General features: G+C 42.7%; 1 protein-coding gene across 2 annotated transcripts in view; it reads right to left on the bottom strand.

Moving 5' to 3' along the window:
* CENPC (centromere protein C) overlaps positions 1-23,737 on the bottom strand; it is a 219,715-nt gene that overhangs the window by 65,394 nt on the left and 130,584 nt on the right. For both annotated transcript variants that reach the window (XM_033914837.1, XM_033914846.1), the window contains 2 exons: positions 10,746-10,831; positions 1,926-1,979 (listed from right to left, as the gene is read on the bottom strand). In XM_033914837.1, the coding sequence (XP_033770728.1) occupies positions 1,926-1,979; positions 10,746-10,831 (140 nt within the window). The remainder of the gene's footprint in view (positions 1-1,925; positions 1,980-10,745; positions 10,832-23,737) is intronic.

Here is a 23,737-nt window from a genome sequence, read left to right as displayed (position 1 = left end):
AAGATTCCTTTTGTAAATTTAATAAAATTTCATTAAAAAAAAGAACAACACTGACTGGATGGTGGATTGCGGTATTAAATGGTAAGCGAAACAATTCTGAATAATAAGTTTTTAAAGATAACCATAACATTATTGGTGATTCTTGTCGGGGGAATGTAGTAACAATATCCCATCTTTGTATAAGAAGTTTAGCTATAGCCTGATAGGGAAGAAAAGTAACGATATTCTCTTATGCATAAGAGACAGCCTTGATACAGCCGAAGAGGCGAAACATGTCGGCAGGAGTCCCCAGCCAACAGAGTTCCAGATAAAGATAGATAAGTGCTTAAAGCAAAGTAGTTTTTATTATCCAAGTTAAACAGATAAATTAAGTAAATAACAAAGTAAAAAAAAACCCAAAGTTAAGCAGTTCTTCTATAAAAAGATTATGAAGGATTACTGCATTACTTCCAATGATCTAAAGTAATAACATATGAATATGTGAAATGTTTAATACAATCACATACATGAAGTAATTACTATAGATACATCGATCTTTTTGAACCTCTGTTAGGATGAATAAGTTGGATAGTTCTAAGTCTAATAGATGCTGGCACTATCATCTAGATATAGAAACACTGGATCATTTACTGTTATATTGTCCTATGATACTGAGTTATTGGAAGTCGATTTGGGGACATATTAATAATATTTTGAAGTCTGTGATCCCTATGACGTATGAGGCAGTGGTTTGTGGAACTGTGCTCCATGTTAAGCCCCCGCTGGATAGATATAAAGGCCGACTCTTCTTAATTATGAGAAGAACGGCTATGCAGTTGATCACATGCAATTGGAAAAATTGGGACCGTCTTAATTTTACTTTCTGGTGGGCAAATCTATGTTTAGTGTATAAATATGAAAAAATGAATGCTGATTTGTCAGGGAACACAAAAATATTCAAATTAGTGTGGGGTCCAATGGTGTCTTTTGTAGAATTGTTATAGTTTTATTTTTGCTGATATAGTACTTGCACATCCAGGGGTGGGAGGGTGGGTATATCTTTATATGATTCCTTGTTCTTTTCTTTGATGGTTGGGAATGAAGGGGGGTATTTCTGGGTATTGATGAACTGACTCTGAATGTTTATAAGTGCTTAATTGTTTATGGTCATAACATGTATGTTATGTTGCACTTTTTGTAAGATATGAAAATTTAATAAAGATTTGGATATCAGTGTGATCATTGAATGAATCAGCCATACAAGCTGCTTCACTGGATTTTAAAAAATAAAGCATTTTAAAAGGCAAAATGCAGGCGCTTACCAGTGCTTTAAGAAACAGTGTCTGCACTGTGCCAACAGAAGTGCTTTACGAGGACTAACGCTATTATAGTGGATAGAAGTGAACCCCCACTACAAGTCTCCCCATCATGAATGGAATTTTTATTCATAGAGATCCTTGAAAATGAAATTTATTTTTACCCGATAGTTATCAGATGCATGGGTTTATGCCCTCCTTTCCCCGTGCTAGATTTGGCCACTCGTCTTTGAATCTCAACTATTTACAGGAGAAACCATTCAAGTCTGTCCGGCATCAGCCTCAGATCCTACTATTCTTGCCCAAAGTAACACCTCAGTAGCCATGTTGCATTTCTATCTTTTTACTACTTAAGCATCCTTTGTGTCTATCACATGCATTTTTTTAACTGTGCATGAATTCAAAATTGCAAGGGATAGACATAAGGGATGCTTAAATAGAAAGGTTTTTTTATCTGTCATCATGCTCTGTTTTCATGCTCAGAAAATATCAGCTCTGAGAATTAAAATTCTGAAGATATTAAAAGCATGTAACATAGGTTTTAAATAGTGCCCAAAACCCTGCTCCCCCATAAACACATATAGAACCTTTTTTCCCACTTCTCAATTTAAGAAAACATGCAAAACTCACCAATTTTTTTTGATAACTGCTTTCTTTTAGTCTCTAGGTCTTCACTGTCAGAATCTGGAATAAAAATAAGATTAAAAATTATTTTTCCAATTAAAAAAATGGCCAATGGCCAAAAAAAAACCCTTTGCATCAATGAAAATCTTGGACAGTTTTGATTACAAATCTTCATATACATCAACACATATAAATATTATCATCCCGAAAGAAACTACAGTAACACCCTCCATTACATTGCTAATGGAGGTTTACACATTTCTTTTGTTTCTAATCATTGCCCCTGAAGTCTTTTACTCTTTTTCCTCTGTGCATAATAAACGAAGGATAGTAGCTGCACAGTTTATAGAGTTCCACACAAAAGTTTTATAAAATTACTAGCTTGACAAAAAAGAAAGGGGTAGTTATCTCCAAAAGCAGATAACACATTAGTCAACAGCATTGAGATGAAATAGCTCTCGAAGCTCAGAATTTGTTTAAAAGTTTACATATGTGCACAACCATTTGTCAGTTAGTGGGTGGGGTTGTCTCTCATTCACCCTACTGTCTATGGAAAATCCCTACTATACATAAAGAACATCATTTTCTCCAAGTTCAAAATGCAAAATGCCAGCGCAGGCTGCAGCATGAGGTAAAGAGAGGTTGCTCACTTGTAGGTGGTGTTCCTCGAGGATAGCAGGACATATTCTCACATGTGGGTGAAGTTTCTCGAAAGAGCCACATACGATATCCAGCATTCTAAAAGGAACGAAAGCCTTTGGCAGCCATGTATGTCCTGGTTGGGATTCCAGAGTTCTGTCCTCTCCAGGTATTCTTCCTCTCTCTACCATCCCATCTTCAGTGTATGCAATGGTGGTTCTCCACAGCCTTCCCACTATCGATTTATGTACCTCAAAGCTCTGTCCTGGGACTAATCCTTTTCTCAATCTACTCTTGCTTACTTGGAGTGCTGATCTCCTCCCACAGCTTCCAGTATCACCTATATGCTGACGACTTCCAAATCTACCTCTCTGCTGCCAAAATATCTCTACTGAAACCCAGACCAGAGTCTCAGTCTGCCTATCCAACATACCTGGATGTCTCACTGCCATCTAAAATTAAATATGGCTAAAACAGAGTTGCTCATCTTCCTGCCTAAGCCCATTTCTCCACTTCCTTCTTTCTCAGTTTCTGTAAATAACACTCTTATCCTTCCTGTTTTGTCTGCTCATAATCTCAGGGTCAACTTTGACTCCTCGATCTCCATCACCACCCAGATACAACATATCGCTAAATCCTGTCGTTTCTTCCTCTATATTACCAAAATCTGACCCTTACTCTCTGAGCATGCTACCAAAACACTTATCCATGTCCTCATCTCATCACGCTTAGATTACTGCAACTCACTACTCTCAGGCCTTCCACTTAACCATCTCGCTCCCCTCCAAACCGTCCAGAATTCGACTGCATGACTCATATTCTGGGAGAGCCACTGTATTCACGTTACTCCTCTCCTAAAGTCACTTAATTGGCTTCCCATCCATTTCCGAATTCAATTCAAACTCTTCTTACTGACCTACAAATGCACTCACTCAGTTGCCCCTTGCTATCTCTCTTCATTTATCTTCCTTATATTCCCTCCCGTGAGCGCCGCTCAGCCGATAAGTCCCTCCTATCTGCGCCTTTCTCTTCAACTGCCAACTCCAGACTCTTGTCCCTTCTGCCTTGCTGCGCCATATGATTGGAACCAGCTGCACAAATCCCTACAGTGGGCTCCGTCTCTGGCAGTGTTCAAGGCCCAATTAAATGCCCACCTCTTCGAGAGTGCTTTCAACACCTAACTCCTCTTACCATAGGTTCTGCATCCCTACCCTATATCAAGTTTCAAGTTTGATAAAATTTTGATATACCACCTTATCATTTATTTCAAGGTGGTTATACATTTTAAAATAGGGCAGAAAGATAATATAATTTAACATAACTTTAACTAAATAAACATACACGATTAGATAAAAACAATGACATACACGACTGGACAAATGGGTATGAGTGGAAAAGAAGGGGAGAACTACAATGATGAAAGAAAATTAAGATATTAAAGGTATAAACAAAAGGGTGGGGTTAAAAACAAGTAAGTCCAATAGAAGTGGATTCGTAAAGGATATAAAAGTTTTGTGCTTTATTTTTTTTTTTTTTTATAAAAATCCTTAAAAGGACATTTACACTTGAAAGGCATCTTTAAAAAGGAATGTCTTAAGAAAAGATTTATGTCATGTCTGTCTGTCCAAGTTAGATTGTAAGCTCCTCTGAGAAGGGACTGTCTATTAAATATCAAAATGTACAGCACTGTGTACGCTTTTCAGCGCTATAAAAGTGATAAGTAGTAGTAGTATCGCATATGCATAGGAACCTCCCCATCTGACTGTCCTCTGGGATCAGCAATTGTCTTTAAAAAACTCAACACCTAAGGAAGATGGAAGGGTAAGGGAGAATATATGTCCTTCTGTTCTAAGAAAACACCTGCTACAGGTAATTTACTTCACTTTCTCAGAGAAGTGGGTCATGATGTTCTCACATGTTGGAATACCTAGCTTTTAGGTTCACCAAAAATAAACAACGGTCAATAACAACTTGAAATAGGCAAGGCCATAAAATATGAAACAAAATAAAAAACGGCCTGGAACAAAATAAAAAAATTAATTCTGCAGGCTGTCTGACCAAACTGGCTATAACAAGAGCCAGCCCAGTCTGGGCATAAGTGAAAGAAATGCATTCACTGGCCAAATGGGAAAAAATGAATTAATTGATACTTGTCCCAATTTAATGCTGCAAGACAATGATATTCTAATTGCAAGAGACCTGAACGTATACTTAGATAACTGAAGAAAAAGACACTTTAGAACAGGGGTGTCCAACCCCGCGGACCCGTGAGGTATTTCGTGCAGCCCCACTCAAGGGCGATGCGGCGTTTTCCTCTGCCGCCCCCGTCAGAATTGATGTCGGGGATAAGGCTTCTGAGCCGGTGGCGTGCAATCGCTGCACCCGCCTGGCCTTTCCTCTACTTATGTGTGCAGGAGCAGCGACAGGAGCAGAGCCCAGGAGCAACGGCGGCAGTCAAAATAAGGTAATGGCCGCGGGGGAGAGGGGCAGAGGTTGTATTCGCTCCATAGGACACACCCTTTTTTCTACCCACTTTTTTTGGGGAAAAAAGTGTGTCCTATGGAGCGAAAAATATGGTACTGTTTTTTTGGGTTCCTCTCCACAGTGTCCCTTTAATGAAGGTTTATTATTAGATATGTATATCTTCTATAATTAGTGATTGCAAATTTGGACCTACTCAACCTTTTTTTTTGCTCATCAGCTAGTGTTAAGTGTTTGTGCGGCCACAGAAATTTTTTTTTCGTCCAATGCAGCCCAGGGAAGCCAAAAGGTTGGACACCCCTGCTTTAGAGTATCTCTCTTTCCTGGAACACATAGATCTAGAGATCCTATCCTTCCAAGAGACCCACAATAAAGGTCACCAATTAGACTTTATAATATGCAACAGAAAAAGGCAAGGTAAGGAAGAGCCAGGCGCAGGAGTGAACTTACTAGAACTAGGACTCCTAAAGGGCAGACAAGAATGGATGCTGATGGAACACAGAGGATGAGCTTCCCAGTGTACTGCACGGACTGCCACATGTATGACTACCTCCCATCCGGGTTGCAGTCATACGTGTGCGGGCGTTGTCAGGAACTGAAGAGCTTGAAGAGTGAAGTCAGCCACCTGAAGTTGAGGATCCAGGAACTGGAGGGACTCTACACCTTAGAAGACCCCTTCCAGACAGATGAAGATCACACACGAGAGGGGCGCATCGAGGAACAGGTCAGGGAGCTCGAGAAGTTCATTGAAGATGCCTACAGGAGAGTGGAAGAGCAGGACTACGAGAAGTGCAGTAGCGAGGAGGACATACGGAACAGAAGACAAGAAGCAACTGACACCAAGTTAGAAGATACCCACGGGGGAATTTTGCTGCAGGAAGAGGAGGAACACGCTCAGTGCCTAGAGCGAGAAGAAATGAAGAACACCAGGGACACAGACCTGCGACCACAACGGAGGCTGAAAAAGGGGAAATCTGCAATCCTGGTGGGAGACTCAATCCTAAGGCAAGTAGACAGTCACTTAGCAGGAGGGAGAGAGGATCGGCTAGTGACCTGTCTCCCAGGAGCAAGAACGAAGGATGTCATTGACAGAATTGAAAGAATCCTGGAGGGAGCAGAGACGGAAGAGACAGCAGTGATAGTCCATGTCGGGACGAACGACGTCACCAGGAAAGACTACAGCAAGAATGCACTGACCGAACAGTTCAAGATCCTAGGAAGGAAACTGAAGATGAGGACCCAGAGGATAGCCTTCTCAGAGATCCTGCCAGTACCGAGGGCAGAAACGAAGAGGCAGACGGAACTACAATCAATAAATGCTTGGATGAGGAGATGGTGCGAGGAAGAGGGATTTCTCTTCGTGAGGAACTGGACAGCGTTCTGGGGAAAGAACAAGCTCTACAAAAAGGATGGTCTACACCTGAGCACAGCGGGAACTAGACAACTAGCAAATAACATCGGAAGAGCGATAGAGCAAGCTTTAAACTAAGCAGAAGGGGAAAGCCGACAGTCGACCTGATATCGACGGTTCAGGAGACAGTACCCAGTGAAGGTACTGAGGGGGAAAAATGCTGGGCAGACACATGTGGACAGCATCAGGTTATGAAAAAACAAGGGAGACAGAAGTAGAGAGAGGAGGACATGATAAACATACTACAAGGGAAAGTCAAAAAGGAACGGGAAGATGGGAAGGCACAGGAAAAAGAAAATACGAACACACCACATGGGCAAGGCAATAGAAACATACCACAAAGGGAGGACAAAGGAGAAAATATTCAGGAGTTGGCTGGCCAGGAAGAGGACAGACAGAAGACTGAAGCACATGGGAAAACAGCAAGGAAGACTAAATGCCAGGAATTGAACTGCATGTATACTAATGCAAGGAGTCTAAGGAACAAAATGGGGGAATTGGAAGTCATGGCCAAAAATGAGAACCTAGACATCATAGGGATCACGGAAACATGGTGGAACGAGGAAAACAAATGGGACATAGTACTGCCAGGGTATAAACTCTACCGAAAAGATAGGACTTATCAGAAAGGAGGAGGAATAGCACTGTACATAAGGGAAACCATTCACTCAACTAGTGTGGATACAGCAGCGGCAAATGGTCAACTGGAGTCATTGTGGGTTAAAATACCAGGAAAAAACGGATCCGAGATAAAGATGGGACTGAACTACCGTCCACCTGGGCAATCGGAAGCAGAGGATACAGAAATGGTAGCTGAGCTGAAGAGAGAATGCGAGAACGCTAACACTATAGTTATGGGAGATTTCAACTATCCCGGGATAGACTGGCATCTTGGAAATTCAAAATGCACGAAGGAAACGGATTTCCTGGAAGCCGTCCAAGACTGTTTCATGGAACAACTTGTCCAGACTCCAACGAGAGGGGCAGCGATCCTGGATCTGATCCTCAACGGGCTAAAAGGACCTGCAAAGGGAGTGGAAGTAATGGGACCGCTAGGAAACAATGACCACAACATGATACTGTTCCAAGTGGAAGTAGGATTACCAAAGGGGAAGAGAACAAAGGGAACAGCGTTTAACTTCAAGAAAGGGAACTATGAGACAAATGGTGAAGAAGAAGCTCAGAAACAGCTCCAAGAAAGCTCGGTCTGTGGAGCAAGCCTGGTCCCTACTCAAGGACACGGTAAGCTAGGCACAAAACCTATATGTACCCAGATTTAGGAAAGGATGCAATAAGAATCAGACTAAAGACCCAGCATGGATAAACAATGAAGTAAAGACAGTGATAGGAGACAAGAAAACATCATTTCGGAAGTGGAAAAAGGACAAAACTGAAGCAAATTGGAAAGAGCACAGGAAGCATCAGAAAGAATGTCACCGAGTGGTCAGAAAAGCCAAGAAAGAATACGAGGAGAGACTAGCCAAGGAAGCAAGAAATGTTAAACCATTTTTCAGATATGTAAAAGGAAAACAGCCAGCGAGGGAGGAGGTGGGATCTCTGGATGAGGGAGACAGGAAAGGAATGGTGAAGGAGGAAAAAGAGGTGGCTGATAGACTAAACAAGTTCTTCGCATCGGTCTTTACAAAAGAAGACACATCCAATGTACCAGAACCGGAAAAAATCTTCAAGGGGAATCAAGAGGGAATATTATCATGCATGGAGGTAAGCCTCGAAGACGTTCTCAGGCAGATAGATAGATTAAAAATTGACAAATCTCCTGACCCAGATGGGATCCACCCGAGAATACTGAAAGAGCTCAGAGACGAAATAGCGGAGTTACTCAGGCATATATGCAACCTATCCTTGAGAACAGGGATAATCCTGGAAGACTGGAGGATAGCAAATGTTACACCAATCTTCAAAAAAGGATCGAGAGGCAACCCGGGGAACTATAGAACGGTGAGCTTGACCTCAGTTCCAGGGAAGATGGTCGAATCAATGATCAGGGAAGGTATCAATGAGCATATAGAAAAAAACAAACTGATGAGAACAAGCCAGCACGGTTTCTGCAAAGGACGATCGTGCCAAACGAATCTACTGCATTTCTTCGAGGGGATAAGCAAACATTTGGACCAAGGTAACCCCATTGACATAGTATATCTGGATTTCCAAAAAGCCTTTGACAAGGTACCCCATGAGCGCCTGCTGAAGAAACTGTGGAACCACGGGGTGGAAGGGGACGTCCACAGATGGATCCAAAATTGGCTGGCGGATAGGAAGCAGAGGGTAGTAGTAAAAGGACACTACTCTGACTGGAAAGGGGTCACGAGTGGTGTCCCACAGGGGTCTGTGCTGGGACCACTGCTGTTCAATATATTCATTAACGATCTGGAAACGGGCACGAAGTGTGAAGTTATCAAGTTCGCGGACGATACAAAACTCTCCAACAGAGTAGAAACTGTTGAGGAATGCAAAGAATTACAGAGCGACCTGAACAAACTGTGTGAATGGGCAAAAAGATGGCAGATGAGCTTCAACGTGGAGAAATGTAAGGTCTTGCACATGGGGAAAGGGAACCCCATGTACAGCTATACGATGGGAGGAAGGGTGCTGGGGAAAGGCACCCTAGAAAAAGACCTGGGGATAGTGGTGGATACAACAATGAAACCAGCGGCGCAATGTGCAGCGGCCTCAAAGAAAGCAAACAGAATGCTGGGCATTATCAAAAAAGGGATCACTACCAGAACGAAGGAAGTTATCCTGCCATTGTATCGAGCAATGGTGCGACCACATCTGGAATACTGTGTCCAATACTGGTCACCGTACCTTAAGAAAGACATGGCGGTGCTTGACAGGGTCCAGAGGAGAGCGACTAGGATGATAAAGGGAATGGAGAACCTTTCATATTCCGAAAGGTTAGACAAACTGGGGCTCTTTACCCTGGAAAAGCGGAGACTGAGAGGAGACATGATACAGACGTATAAAATCATAAAAGGCATAGAGAAGGTGGATAGGGGCAGATTCTTCAGACTAGCGGGGACATCAAAAACAAGAGGTCATTCAGAAAAACTGAGAGGGGACAGATTCAAAACGAATGCAAGGAAGTTTTTCTTCACTCAGAGGGTGGTGGACACCTGGAACACGCTTCCAAATGAGGTAATAGGACAGAGTACAATACTGGGTTTCAAAATGGGGCTGGATGACTTCCTGGAAGCGAAGGGGATTACAGGGTATAGATAGAAGGTTACTCTACAGGTCATAAGCAAAAAGCGTATGACAGTTTTAGGGTATGAGCACTATCAGGTCTTGGACCTGAGGGGCTGACGCGTGAGCGGACTGCCGGGCTTGATGGACCTCTGGTCTGACCCGGCAGGGGCAATTCTTATGTTCAACCTAGCACATTTCACTATTACATTACATTAGTGATTTTTATTCCACCATTACCTTGCTGTTCAAGGCAGCTTACAGAAGAGGATTTCTGGACATGTCCAGAGGTGTTACAGAGTAGAGCGGGTTGCTTCAAAGGATTGAAATGTTTCATACGGTGTTATTTAGTCTTCATGGATTTTTTGAATAGCAAGGTTTTTATTTCTTTTCTGAAAGTTTTGTAGTCTGGGGTTGCGATTAGTAGATTGGAGAGTTGGTGGTCTAGTTTTGATGCCTTTGTGGCTAGAAGGCCATCGTACAGTTTTTTCCGTTTGATGTCTCTGATTGGAGGGTATGTGACTGGTGTCTGGGTTCTCCTGTGTCTGGTTGTGGTAGTTTTGATTAGGCGGTTGCTCAAGTAGGCTGGGCTGTCACCATTTATGGATTTAAATAGACAGTAGAATTTAAATCTACTATCTACTGGCAAGAACACCAAAATAAGAAAATAAGAGACATCAGAAGAACCAAAGAAAATAAAAGCAGATGGACCTCATTGTTTTAGGTTTTAAAAAATAAAATTTTAAACAGATTATTAACCTGAAATTCAAAAGATAATGAAGAATTCAAAATTATGCCAAATACTTAGGCTAATTTCTCCACAACCAGATTTTCATTTTGTTCAATAGGAATACTGATTGTCAGAATATTTTCACTTTTGTTAAACCATAATATTTTGGTTTTGCTAGAATTTAATTTTTTCATATAGAATAAAATACAGTTTTTTAGTTTGGCAACAGAGGTAAAGATACATATTTTGGAATAAGAAAGATGTAAATCAGACGATACAACAACTAAAATACTATCAGCATAAGAAAATAGAACATCATATGCTACTAATGAAAACAGAATCAAGAGAGCGCCAAACATACCTGAAGTTAATTGGTGCTGTTTTAAGACTAACTCAGCATCTATAGGTCTATGCCGTCTTGTTCGGGCTACACACGGACCACTATCACTGCCAAAAAAAAGCAAGAACTTTAGAACTATATCAGACACAGATGTGGTTTTAAAACAACAAATCTGCAGTGGAATTATTTCTTTCCTTGTACCTTTACAATTAAAATGCAAACAGTTAGCCAACTTCCAAAGAAAAATGCAAAGGTTTTCAAGAAGTTGAGGAAGATAAATTAATTCTAATTTATACTATGGTGTGTTACTATTGTTAGATCACAAATTTAAAAAATAAATACAAAAAGTCAAATATCTGAAGATTATGATCGATATTGTATCACTACCAAATATTAAATAAAATTATTTAAGAAACAGATTCCTATTACACTAACAGCACCTTGGTACATGTCCACTTTCCCCTTAAACCAGTGTCTCTCAAACTTTCTCGAGCCGGGGCACACTAAAGGTAGTGGCCACGGCTTGAAACACCCAGAAGTGTGCGGAAGTTGCTGCGATGACATCACGCATATGCATGGCATCATCATGTTGACTTCCACGCATGTGTAGAGGCCCCCCAGATGGGCCCTGAGATGCTAGTAGGGGGTGCCAGCAGGGAAGAGGGCCGGAGAGAAAGAGAGGCACTGGCGCCAGCTGATTGCCTATAGTAGTGTTTTTCAACTACTTCAAGTTAAGTACCCCCTAAGTCTAACAAATATCAATTGAATACCCCAACCACAGACCTCCCTAGGCCCACCCAAGCTCTGCCCCAGATCCCTTCCCCTTTACTAATTGTAATGCAATTTTTTCCATATACACACAATATACACAGTAGATATAAATTCTTGAAACTGACACATTTCAATCACTATATTGAAAATAAAATCATTTTACCTACCGGCGATCCTCTGCAGGCTGCTGTAATTGGCTTTAAAGGTGAGTCCGGGAGGCCAGGAGGAAAGCTGGAGGATGCTAGAGAAAAGGGGGAAAAACATGCAGGCCTTCGGCAAATCGGGCAGCGGTGGCACTGTACCGCGTAGGGAAGTCAGCTGGTAGGCGCCTCTCTTCCTCCTCAGTGTGCCGTGGCACACTTGGAATCTCAGAAGGCACAATAGTGTTCCTCGACACACAGTTTGAGATACACTACCTTAAATAAATGGCACAGAAATCCCATGAGCTCTCCCTGATTGCTGCCACTGTCCTCTTTTCCCAACTACCTACTTAAGTCCACAAAGCTGCAACACAACTGGTAACAGCAGAAATAGAAAAGGGACAGGAGCACCAATAAGACAGAATAAATAGACTTCCCAATGGGGGGAAGGGGGGTCAAGTACCTGGTCTGCTACTAGTGTTTTGCAGGTATCAGCAAAAACCTTCTCATAAAGAATGCCTTAGGGCAGATACTTGGTGATATATGCACACATGCTAATGCTGAATGCACTACCTGCCTCTTGTTCCAACATCATTTCTACCTAAGCATTGAAAGATTAGGTTTTTACCTTTGCTTCTAAATCAACACTCTTTACCAGGACAAGTGGGTTGTGCATATCATGTCGCGAGACTGCTTGTAGGAAGCCTCATTTATATAATTTTTTTCAGACCCTTCCCTGAAAACTCTAGTTCAGGGGTGCCCAATACATTGATCGCGATTGACCGGTAGCTCAGGAAGGCAACGTGAGTCGATCGCGGAGCCCATCCTGGGCTCCGTGATAGACTAGTGTTGCCGTCCTGATCTACCGGGCCAAACAGCCTTCCTCGGTGTTCTCCCTAGGGCCTTTTAGCTGCTGCTGCTGCTGCCGCTGCCGCTGCTGAACATTAAAAAAAAAAACGGCTTGGAGATTTCAGCCCGTAGCGAACTTATGCTCCGGGCTCTAACGTGTGCGTGCCGGCTTCTCTTCTCTTCCCTCCGAAACCGAAAGTTATGTCCGGGGGGGGGGGGGGGGGGGGGGGGAGAAGGGAAGCCGGCACGCACATGTTGAGAGCCCTGAAGCAAGCGTTCGCTACGGGCTAAGGCGGGGAGACATGTTAGTGAAGCATTTCCTCTTCTTGCTGCCGGGTCCTGCCTACTTTCTGTTTCCACGAAGGCAGGACCCGGCAGCATTTCCCCCAACAGCTCCTCGCGATGCTGGTCGGCCGAAGCAGTGAGAGGTTGGGGCGGCGGCGGCTTTTGGGCGTGTTATTGGCGTCGGCTTTCGGGCCTGTTATTGATGGCTGTTTGGGTCCTGGTCCCCGATGGCAGTGGCAGTGTCTTGGGGGAGGGCAGGGAGAAAGAAAGAAAAAGGGCAGGCAGGGAGACAGAAGGAAAGAAGAGAAACAGAAAAAAAGGAAAGGGAGGCAGAGAGAAAGAAAGGGCTGGGAGAGAGGAAGGAAAAGTTGGGAGAGGGAATGAGGTCTGGAGGAGAGGAAGCATACAAGCTAAAAGGGAAGAAAGATTGGAAGCACAGTCAGAAGAAGAAAGTGCAACCAGAGACTCATGAAATCACCAGACAAGGTAGGAAAAATGATTTGATTTTAAATTTAGTGATCAAAATGTGTCTGAATTTATATCTGCTGTCTATATTTTACACTGTGGTCCCCTTTTACTAAACCGCAATAGCGGTTTTTAGCACAGGGAGCCTATGAGTGTCGAGAGCAGCGCTGAGCATTCAGCGCAGCTCCCTGCGGTAAAAACTGCTATCGTGATTTAGTAAAAAGGGAGGGGGTATATTTGTCTATTTTTGTATGGTTATTACTGAGGTGATAGTGCACAGAGTCATCTGCTTTGACCTCTTTGAAAAACCCTGGAATAGGAATGATAATTAACATTTTCTATGCGTATAGTGTGCTTTGTGTTTTTTAAAAATTTTATTGTTGGTAGATCATTTTGACTTGGTCATTTTAAAAGTAGCTCACAAGCCCAAAAAGTGTGGGCACCCCTGCTCTAGTTCATGCAAAAGCATACAGTGACATCTGTAGAGAACATAATCAAATGGAAGGGATACGGAGACACTCCTCAACAAGACTAATCTGCTCATAACATGAAAAGTCATAACAATCAAACAGGTTATGAAACCGTATAAACTTGAAAGAAATTGTGTTATAAGAAGAGATAGCCTGCACCAACAGAGGGGGACTCCCAAAGCAAAGTGCTTAACATATTTGGAGGGTACTCTTAGAAAGGCTGGTCAAGGAATTATAAGTTCAGTATACCAGTACTTATGAGCAGCCAAAGAGCCTCTCAGAGGCTTAGGACCCAACAAGAGAGACCGGTGATCTGAAACCTTAGCAAGCTGAAGGCCAGGCCCTTTACCTGCCTGTTCTGAAGAAACGCTAGAAAGCACAGTTACTTACCTTAACAGGTGTTATCCCGAACCGCTCATGCACAAGTGCCTTCCCACCCAACGTAGGCGCACGGTCCCTCAGTTAAGCTAAGCCAGAGAAGAAGCCAACCCGGGGAGGTGGGGAGGTTGTGAGATTATCTGCCTGCTGTCCCTGAGACAAGCACGCAGCATATTCTCACGTATGGGTGACCTCCAAGCTAACAGAAATAGGATGGTGGGAGTGTTGGCCTTTAGGAAAATAAATTTTGTAAAACAGATTGGCCGAAGTGCCCATCCCGTCTGGAGAAAGACTCCAGACAGTAGTGAGAAGTGAAGGAATGAACTGAGGACTAGGTGGCAGCTTTATAGATTTCCTCAATGGGAGTAGATCTGAGGAAAGCTATAGCTCTAATTTTGTGAGCTGTAACACGACTCTCCAGTGCCAGTCCAGTCTGAGCATAACAGAATGAGATAGAGGCAGCCAGCAAGTTGGAAATCGTTCTCTTAGAAACAGGGTGCCCCAACTTATTTGGATCAAAAGAGATGAACAGTTGGGGAGAAGTTTGATGTGGTTTTGTACAGTCAATGTAATAGGCCAAAGCCCGTTTACAGTCCAAAGTATGTAAAGCGGTTTCTCAAGCATAAGAATGAGGCTTAGGAAAAAACACTGGTAGAACAATTAACTGATTAAGATGAAATTCAGTGACAATATTCAGAAGAAACTTTGGATGTGTACACAGAACCACTTTGTCAAGATGAAAAATTGTGAAGGGTGGATCTGCTACCAAGGCTTGCAACTCACGGACCCTCCAGGCAGAGGAGAGAGCAATAAGGAGGACAACTTTCCAGGTGAGAAACTTGAGATGAGCTGTGGCCATTGGTTCAAATGGTGGCTTCATCAAGCTGGAAAGTACCAAATTAAGGTCCCAGATGACAGGCGGAGGCTTGAGAGATGGTTTAACATTGAAAAGTCCTTTCATGAACCTGGAGACTAAAGGATAAGCAGTAAGAGGTTTTCCCTCGACTGGCATATGAAAAGCTGTAATAGCACTGAGATGGACTCTGATAGTTATAGATTTGAGTCCAGAGTCAGACAGAGAAAGTAGATAATCCAACACCAATTCCACTGCCAAAGAAGTTGGATCGTGATGATAATGAAGGCGACACCAGGAAGAAAACCTAGTCCACTTTTGTTGGTAACATTGCTGAGTAACTGGTTTCCTGGAGGCATCAATAATATGTCGAACAGGCTGAGAGAGAGACGTAATTCAGAAGAACTCAGCCCGAGAGAAACCAAGCTGTAAGGTGGAGCGATGAGCTCCCAGCGAGAGATGAAAAGTTGGAGACGGCCTCCAATGGGCTGAGGCAAAGTCTGCAGAATGGTAACGTTGGCTATGTTCTGAAGAAACACGTCAAAAAAGCTGTGTTGGTTTTTTGGTGGGCAACCTATGGTTTTTGCTGCTGACGTGGTTGCTGTTGGAGGCTTCTTTTTGGGTTTGACCAGAGTGTCCCATCTGGTCTCATGAGCAGACAACTTCTAGGTAGCCATGTCCATGGAAGGAAAAAAAAAGCTTGTCTTCCAGACAAGCCTGTCTTGATGGTTGACATCTAACTCAGAAACCCGAAGCTAGGCCAGACGTCTCATGGCCACTGATATTGCTGCAGCACGTGAAGTGAGTTCAAAGGTATCGTAGGTGGAACGAACCATATACTTTCTTAGCTGGAACAAATCAGAAATAAAGTGCTGGAAGGCAGGAAGCTTACATTCTGGAAGATATTTCTGAAAAGTAGCAACTTGTTTGACTTAATGCTTCATGTAGAAAGAGAAATGAAAATTGTAGTTGCCAGATCGGTTGGCTAACATAACATTTTGATAAAGTCGTTTACCAAACCGATCCATGGCCTTGCCCTTTCTGCCAGGAAGTAGAGAAGCATACACACTAGCCCCTGAGGACTTCTTCAAGGTAAATTCTACCAGGAGAGACTCATGGCAACTCACGAGGGGGTTGCCAGGAGTGCCAAACCACAAGGAAAATCAGCAAGAAAGGCGAAAAACCGGGACTTACATTGCCTATACACTAATGCTAGGAGCCTAAGGGCTAAAATGGGAAAGCTGGAAGTCTTAGCCAGCAAAAAGGGCCTAGACATAATTGGAGTCACAGAAACATGGTGGACTGACGACAATAAATGGGATGTGGCTTTACCAGGGTTCAAACTCTACAGGAGAGATAGGTCACACAAAAAGGGTGGCGGAATAGCGCTATATATAAAGGATTCCATACCTTCAACCAGGATGGAAACAGCAGTAAGGGCGGATGACTTGGAATCACTATGGGTTAAGCTATCCGGAGGAACTGGAGCAGACATAAAATTGGGTCTGTACTATCGCCCACCTGGAAAAACGGAAGAAATCGACCAGGATCTGGAGGCTGAACTGAGGCAGGTATGCAAAAGCGGAAGTGTGGTGGTGATGGGGGACTTCAACTACCCGGGAATAGACTGGAGTATCGGGCACTCAAACTGCATGAGGGAGACCAAATTCCTGGAGGTCACGAGGGACTGTTTTATGGAACAGCTGGTCACACAACCAACTCTTGACCTAATCTTCAACGGACTAGGGGGACCCGCTAAGGAGGTGGCAGTACTAGCCCCACTAGGAAACAGCGATCACAACACGATCCAGTACAGGCTAGAAATTGGATCATCAAAGGTGAAAAGAACTACGACAGCACTCAACTTCAAAAAAGGGAATTATGATGCCATGAGGAAAATGGTGGGAAAGAAACTCAACAACACCGCAAGGAAGATGGAGTCCATAGAAAAAGCCTGGACCATACTCAAGGGCACGGTGCACGAAGCACAAAACCTGTGCGTCCCCAAGTTCAGGAAAGGGTGCAAAAAAAATAGAACAAAAAAACCCAGTGTGGATAACAAATGCAGTGAAAAAGGCGATAAATGACAAGAAGGCATCTTTCAAAAAATGGAAAAAGGACCAATCAGAGGACAACCAAAAGGAACATAAAAAACACCAAAAGGAGTGTCACCGAGTGGTTAGGAAAGCAAAAAGAGAATATGAAGAGAGACTGGCGGGGGAAGCAACAAACTTCAAATCATTCTTCAGGTATGTCAAGGGGAAGCAACCAGCAAGGGAGGAAGTGGGACCTTTAGATGATGGAGACAGAAAGGGAGTGGTAAAAGAGGAAAAGGAGATAGCTGACAGGTTAAACGAGTTCTTCACGTCAGTCTTCACGAGGGAGGACACAACCAACATTCCGGAATCCGAGGAGATCGTAAAGAGAGATCAGGATGAAAATCTGGTCCAACTAGAGGTGAACAAGGTGGATGTCCTCAGGCAGATAGACAGGCTAAAGAGCGACAAATCGCCAGGTCCAGACGGCATTCACCCAAGGGTACTCAAGGAACTAAGGAACAAAATAGCTGAGCCACTTTGACAAATATGCAACCTATCCTTAAAAACTGGAGAGATTCCGGAAGACTGGAAAATAGCAAATGTCACGCCCATCTTCAAGAAAGGCTCAAGGGGAGACCCAGGAAACTACAGGCCGGTGAGCTTGACCTCGGTCCCAGGAAAGATGATGGAAGCGCTGATTAAAGACAGCATCTGGGAACACATCGAAAACAATGGGCTACTAAAGTCGAGCCAGCATGGCTTCTGCAAGGGCAGATCATGCCTCACAAACTTATTATACTTCTTTGAGGGGGTAAACAGCCAGATGGATAAAGGGGAATCCATAGACATCATTTACCTTGACTTCCAAAAAGCCTTCGACAAGGTACCACACGAAAGACTGCTAAGGAAGCTATGGAACCACGGGGTGCAAGGGGAGGTCCACCGATGGATCAAAAACTGGCTGGCGGACAGAAAACAGAGGGTTGGAGTAAAGGGCCATTACTCAGACTGGCAATGGGTCACAAGCGGAGTTCCACAGGGGTCAGTGCTGGGACCGCTCCTGTTCAATATATTTATTAACGACCTGGAGGCAGGAACAAAATGTGAGGTTATTAAATTTGCGGATGACACCAAACTATACAGTAGGGTTAATAACATGGAGGACTGCGAAGATCTCCAAAAAGATCTGACAACGCTGGAAGAGTGGGCCAAAAAGTGGCAAATGAGCTTCAACATAGGGAAATGCAAGGTCATGCATGTAGGGAAATAAAACCCGATGTTCACTTACAAAATGGGAGGATCACCGCTAGGGGTGAGCAACCTTGAAAGAGACCTGGCAGTGATGGTAGACACAACCTTGAAGGCGTCAGCACAGTGTGCGACAGCCTCAAAGAAAGCAAACAAAATGTTGGGTATCATTAAGAAAGGTATCACGACCAGGACGAAGGAAGTCATCCTGCCACTGTATCGTGCAATGGTGCGCCCGCACCTGGAGTACTGTGTCCAGTACTGGTCGCCGTACCTCAAGAAGGACATGGCGGTACTTGAGAGAGTCCAGAGAAGAGCAACTAAGCTAATAAAGGGTATGGAGGACCTCTCATATACTGACAGACTGAAAAGGCTGGGGCTTTTCTCCCTGGAAAAGCAGAGACTTAGAGGAGACATGATAGAAACCTTCAAGATCATGAAGAGTGTAGAAAAAGTAGACAGGGATAGGTTTTTCAAATTATGGGGAACTACAAGTACAAGGGGGCACTCAGAGAAATTGAAAGGGGAAAGGTTTAGAACAAACGCCAGGAAGTTATTTTTCACCCAGAGGGTGGTGGATACATGGAACGCGCTACCAGAGGATGTGATAAGCAGGAGCATGCTACAGGGCTTCAAAGGTTTGGATAGGTACCTGGAGGACAAAGGGATTGAGGGGTACAAATAGGAGTAGAGGTAGGTTATAGGGATAGCATTAGAGGTAAGTTACAAAATTAGTCTGGGACCACTGTTCAGGCAATAGGCCTGATGGGCCGCCGCGGGAGTGGACCACTGGGCAGGATGGACCTCTGGTCTGTCTCAGCGGAGGCACCTTCTTATGTTCTTATGGGGTTTGTCAAACCCAAGACTAGGTACCACCCTATATAAAAGAGTCCAACTTATGAGAAGCCACAGGAATAGTGAGTGGCGTCTTCAAATTTTTGTAAAAAGTTTCTCGCAGGATATCATGAAGTGGAAGCTTGAAGAGTTCCTTGGGTGGGTGATCGTATTCCAAGGCATCCAGGAACTGTTTAGATTTTTCACTTACAGAGGGATGGACAAAGTCTCGGACATCTCCCGAAGAAACTTGGAGAAAGAAGATTTCTCAAATACTAGAGGAGGCTCTTGAGAAGAGTTGCGAGGGGATTCATCTTCACTAGAACCCTCATCTTCAGACAGGATAGGATCTTGTTCAGAGTCTCCCCATAGGTCTGAATCCTGAACAGTCCGGTATCGATTAATGCTTCTGACTCAGGTACAGATTTTTCACCTAAACTGGATCACCCAATTTTAAGAAAGGATCAAACTATCCCACCCATTTACTAAGCCACAGTAGAGAATTTTGTGTTATTCTTAGATATCCCTTTTGTGTTATCCTTAGATGTCTTCTTTTCTAAAATTATTGAATTTCACCCTCTATCCTCTTGTTTTCTGTTTGTCGGTAGGTCTTGTTTTGTGTTTTGGTTCTCGTAATTTATTTTAATTTTGTTCCCCTCAATTTAATTGTATTGTATATCGCCTAGAATGTTAATAGGCGATTAATCAAATTTTTATTAAACCTTGAATTTTACCGTGGCCCGGAGCATTAAATGCTCCGATGCTGCTCCAATGCTCATAGAATTCCTATGAGTGTCGGAGAATTTTCCACCTCGAACCATATTAGAAATCTCTACTGTGGCTTAGAAAATGGGGGAGGGGGGGAATAGTTTGGTCTTTTCTTAAAATTGGGTGATCCAGTTTAGATGAAAAATTATCTGTATCTGAGTCAGAAGCATTAATATCTTAGGAATATAAAGAGTTGAGTTCTTTTAGTACCCTGGGATGCATACCATCTGGTCTGGGTGATTTATCACTTTTTAACTTGTTGATTTGGCTACATCTTCCAGATTCACTGAGATTTCTTTCAGTTCCTCCGCAGCATCACCCTTGAAAATCATTTCCGGTTCAAGTAGATCTCTTACAACTTCTTACGTAAAGACCGAGGCAAAGAATTCATTCAGTCTCTCCACTATGGCCTTATCCTCCCCGAGTGCCCCTTTTGCTCCTTGATCATCCAATGGTCCCACGGATTCCCTCACAGGTTTTCTGCTTCTGATGTTTCTAAAAAAATTATGAGTTTTTACCTCTTTGACAAGTTTCTCTTCATATTCTTTCTTAGCTTTCCTTATCAATGATTTGCATCTCCCTATTGGGGATGACAACCACTATACTTTACCATTTAGATCATCACAATTCCGTTGTTCTCATTGCCCTTGATCTTTCCTCCGCTTTTGATACTATAGATCATTTTCTCATTTTACGAAGACTAGAATCTATTGGAATCTCATTTGATGCTACACTTCATTTGATGCTACACTTGACTGGTTCCAGTCCTATTTTTCCAACCGTCAATCTAAAGTTCCATTCAATAACATGCTAGCGTTAAATACTTCTAAAACAAAAACCATGATCTTCCCCTAGAAAGAGGGAATCTCGTTATGTATCCCAATCCTTCTGGACTGCGTCTCCTCAATAAAAATCCAAGGGGTTACTTTTGACAAAAAATTATCACTTCATAAACACATTAGTACCATAGTTAAATCTTGCTTTTTCAAGCTCCAGATGATCCGTTCAATCTCCAAATTTTTAGAGCCCAAGTCCTTGAACATTTTGGTCCACTCTTTAATCATCACGAAATTAGATTACTGTAATAGCTTACTCACCGGAATTACTCAAAAGGAAATCAGACGCCTACAAATAATTCAAAACACCGCCATTAAACTCATAAAGAAATCTAAAAAAATTTGATCATGTGACTCTTCTATTACGCAAAGTTCATTGGTTGCCAATTAAACACAGGATTTCTTATAAAATTTCAGTAATAACTTTTAAAACATTACAAACCAAATCGCCCCAATTCATTGAAAAATATCTGATTCCCTATGAACCGTCCCATCTCCTCAGACTATCAGACCGCAGATTACTTACCGTTCCCTCTTTGCGAATAATTGGCACCAAATTTCAAGACATCTTTTCAGTTATTGCCCCTCAGCTTTGGAACACTCTTCCTGCTCTCGTGAGAGAAGAAAAAAATCTAGACCACTTCAAAGGCCTTCTTAAGAGCCATTTATTTAAAGATGTTTTCAATATCTAAACCTTACTCCAGCTTCCTCCCGTCAATCTTTCCAAAGAAACAATTTCCAGCATTCCCCAAACTTTTGTTCTTTCCTTAATTGTTTATCTATCCTATATCAATTGTATTTCCTCCCCATCTACCTGTTTCATCTTAGTCTAGTCCAGTATGTTTATATTAGTTACGCCATTTGTTTAAAGTTGTTTTATCTTCTTTTTTATATTTGTATTATTGTCATTGGCGTTTTTACTTTATATTTTAGCTGTAAACTCGCTTAGAAGTTTGATAAGCGACAGAATCAAATTTTAATAAAAACTTGAAACTTGAACTTGCCAGTGCTTGTGTCTTTTGTTATTTTCTTCATTCGGATCCTTTTTCCATTCTTTAAATTATTTTTTTTTTTTACTCTAACAGCCTCTTTCACTTCACCTTTTAACCATGCCAGCCCTCATTTCCTCTTCTTTCTACCTTTGTTAATACGTGGAATACATCCATGCCTGATTTACAGTCCTAACCTTTGCAATTGATCCTTTTAGCTTCTTAACTATTTTCCTCATTTTATCATAGTCTTCCTTTCGAAAATTAAATGCCTCTACAGCAGATTTCTTTTGTGATGTCACTCCAGGTATCAGCTCAAATTAGATCACATTATGAACACTATTTCCAAGCGGACCCAACAAAGTTAACTCCTGTACTATGCCTTGCATTCCTCTAAGGACCAAATCTAAATAGCTCTCTTTCTTGTCGGTTCCCGGACTAGTTGCTCCAATAAACAGTCATTTATGACGTCTAGGAATTTTAGCTACCTAGCACTCCCTGATATAACATTAAATCAGTCAATGTTGGGGTAATTGAAATCGTACCATTCTCACTATAACATCCATGCCCGGTTTACAGTCCTAACCTTTGCAATTGATCCTTTTAGTTTCTTTTTTAACCATTTTCCTCATTTTATCATAGTCAGCTCAAATTTGAACACGTTATGATCACTGTTTCCTAGCGGACCCAACACAGTTAACTCCTGTACTATGCCTTAAATTCCACTAAAAACCAAATCTAAACTAGCTTCCCCCTCTTGTCGGTTCCTGGATCAGTTGCTCCAAGAAGCAGTCATATGACATCTAGGAATTTTACTTCCCTAGCACTCCCTGATGTAATATTTAACCAGTCAATGTTGGGGTAATTGAAATCATACTATTCCAAAATGAGAAGCATACTGTGTATATCAGGGATGCCCAATAGGTCGATCGCGATCGACCAGTAGATCGCCAAGGCAAAGTGAGTCGATCGCGGAGCCCATCCCCGGCTCCGTGATACACTCACTTTGTCTTGGTGATCTACCAGGCCAATCAGCCTTCCTCTCCCCGAAGTCAATTCTGTCGTCGAAGAGGAAGTTCTGGCCAGCCAATCACTGCCTGGCTGAGCCAGAACTTCCTCTCCGAAGGCAGAATTGACGTCGGGGAGAGGAATGCTGGTCGGCCCGAGGCAGGGAAGCAGGGAGAGCTTGGGGCGGCGGCAGCTTTGGGGCCTGTTATTGGATGGCGGCGGTGGCTTGGGGGCCTGTTCCCCGATGGCAGCAGCAGTGGCTTGAGGGAGGGCAGGGAGACAGAAGGAAAGAAGAGAAACAGAAAAAAAGGGGCATGAAGAGAGAAAAAAAGAAAGGGAGGCAGGGAGAGAGGAAGAAAAAGTTGGGGGAGGGAATGAGGTCTGGAGGAGAGGAAGCATACATGCTGAAAGAAGGGAAGAAAGATCAGATGCACAGTCAGAAGAAGAAAGTGCAACCAGAGACTCATGAAATCACCAGACAACAAGGTGATTTTAAATTTAGTGATCAAAATGTGTCTGAATTTATATCTGCAGTCTATATTTTACAATATGGTCCTCTTTTACTAAACCGCAATAGAGGTTTTTAGTGCAGGGAGCCTATGAGCGTCGAGAGCAGCGCTGGGCATTCAGCGCAGCTCCCTGCGCTAAAAACTGCTATCGTGGTTTAGTAAAAAGGGAGGGGGTATATTTGTCTATTTTTGTATGGTTGTTACTGAAGTGACAATGCATAGAGTCATCTGCTTTGACCTCTTTTAAAAAAAAAACGGAATAGGAATGATAATTAACATTTTCTATGCGTACAGTGTGCTTTGTGGGTTTTTTTTTAATTTTATTATTGGTAGATCATTTTGACTTGGTTATTTTAAAACTAGCTCGGGCAAGCCCAAAAAGTGTGGGCACCCCTGGTGTATATCATATATAAAAAAAACATATGCTAGACACACTCTCTAGTCAAAATGATTACCAAAAACCCAAAAAGTGTAAAATCAAATGAAAGGCGTATATGTACTAGTACATGTGTTCCCTTCATTTGATGCTACACTTTTAGGGTTTTCGGTAACCAGTTTGACTAGAGCAGGG

The sequence above is a fragment of the Geotrypetes seraphini genome, chromosome 1, assembly GCF_902459505.1.
Source record: "Geotrypetes seraphini chromosome 1, aGeoSer1.1, whole genome shotgun sequence".
Classification (NCBI taxonomy): domain Eukaryota; kingdom Metazoa; phylum Chordata; class Amphibia; order Gymnophiona; family Dermophiidae; genus Geotrypetes; species Geotrypetes seraphini.
Note: the sequence above shows the minus strand (reverse complement) of the source record. Positions and strands in the feature narration are given on the sequence as shown.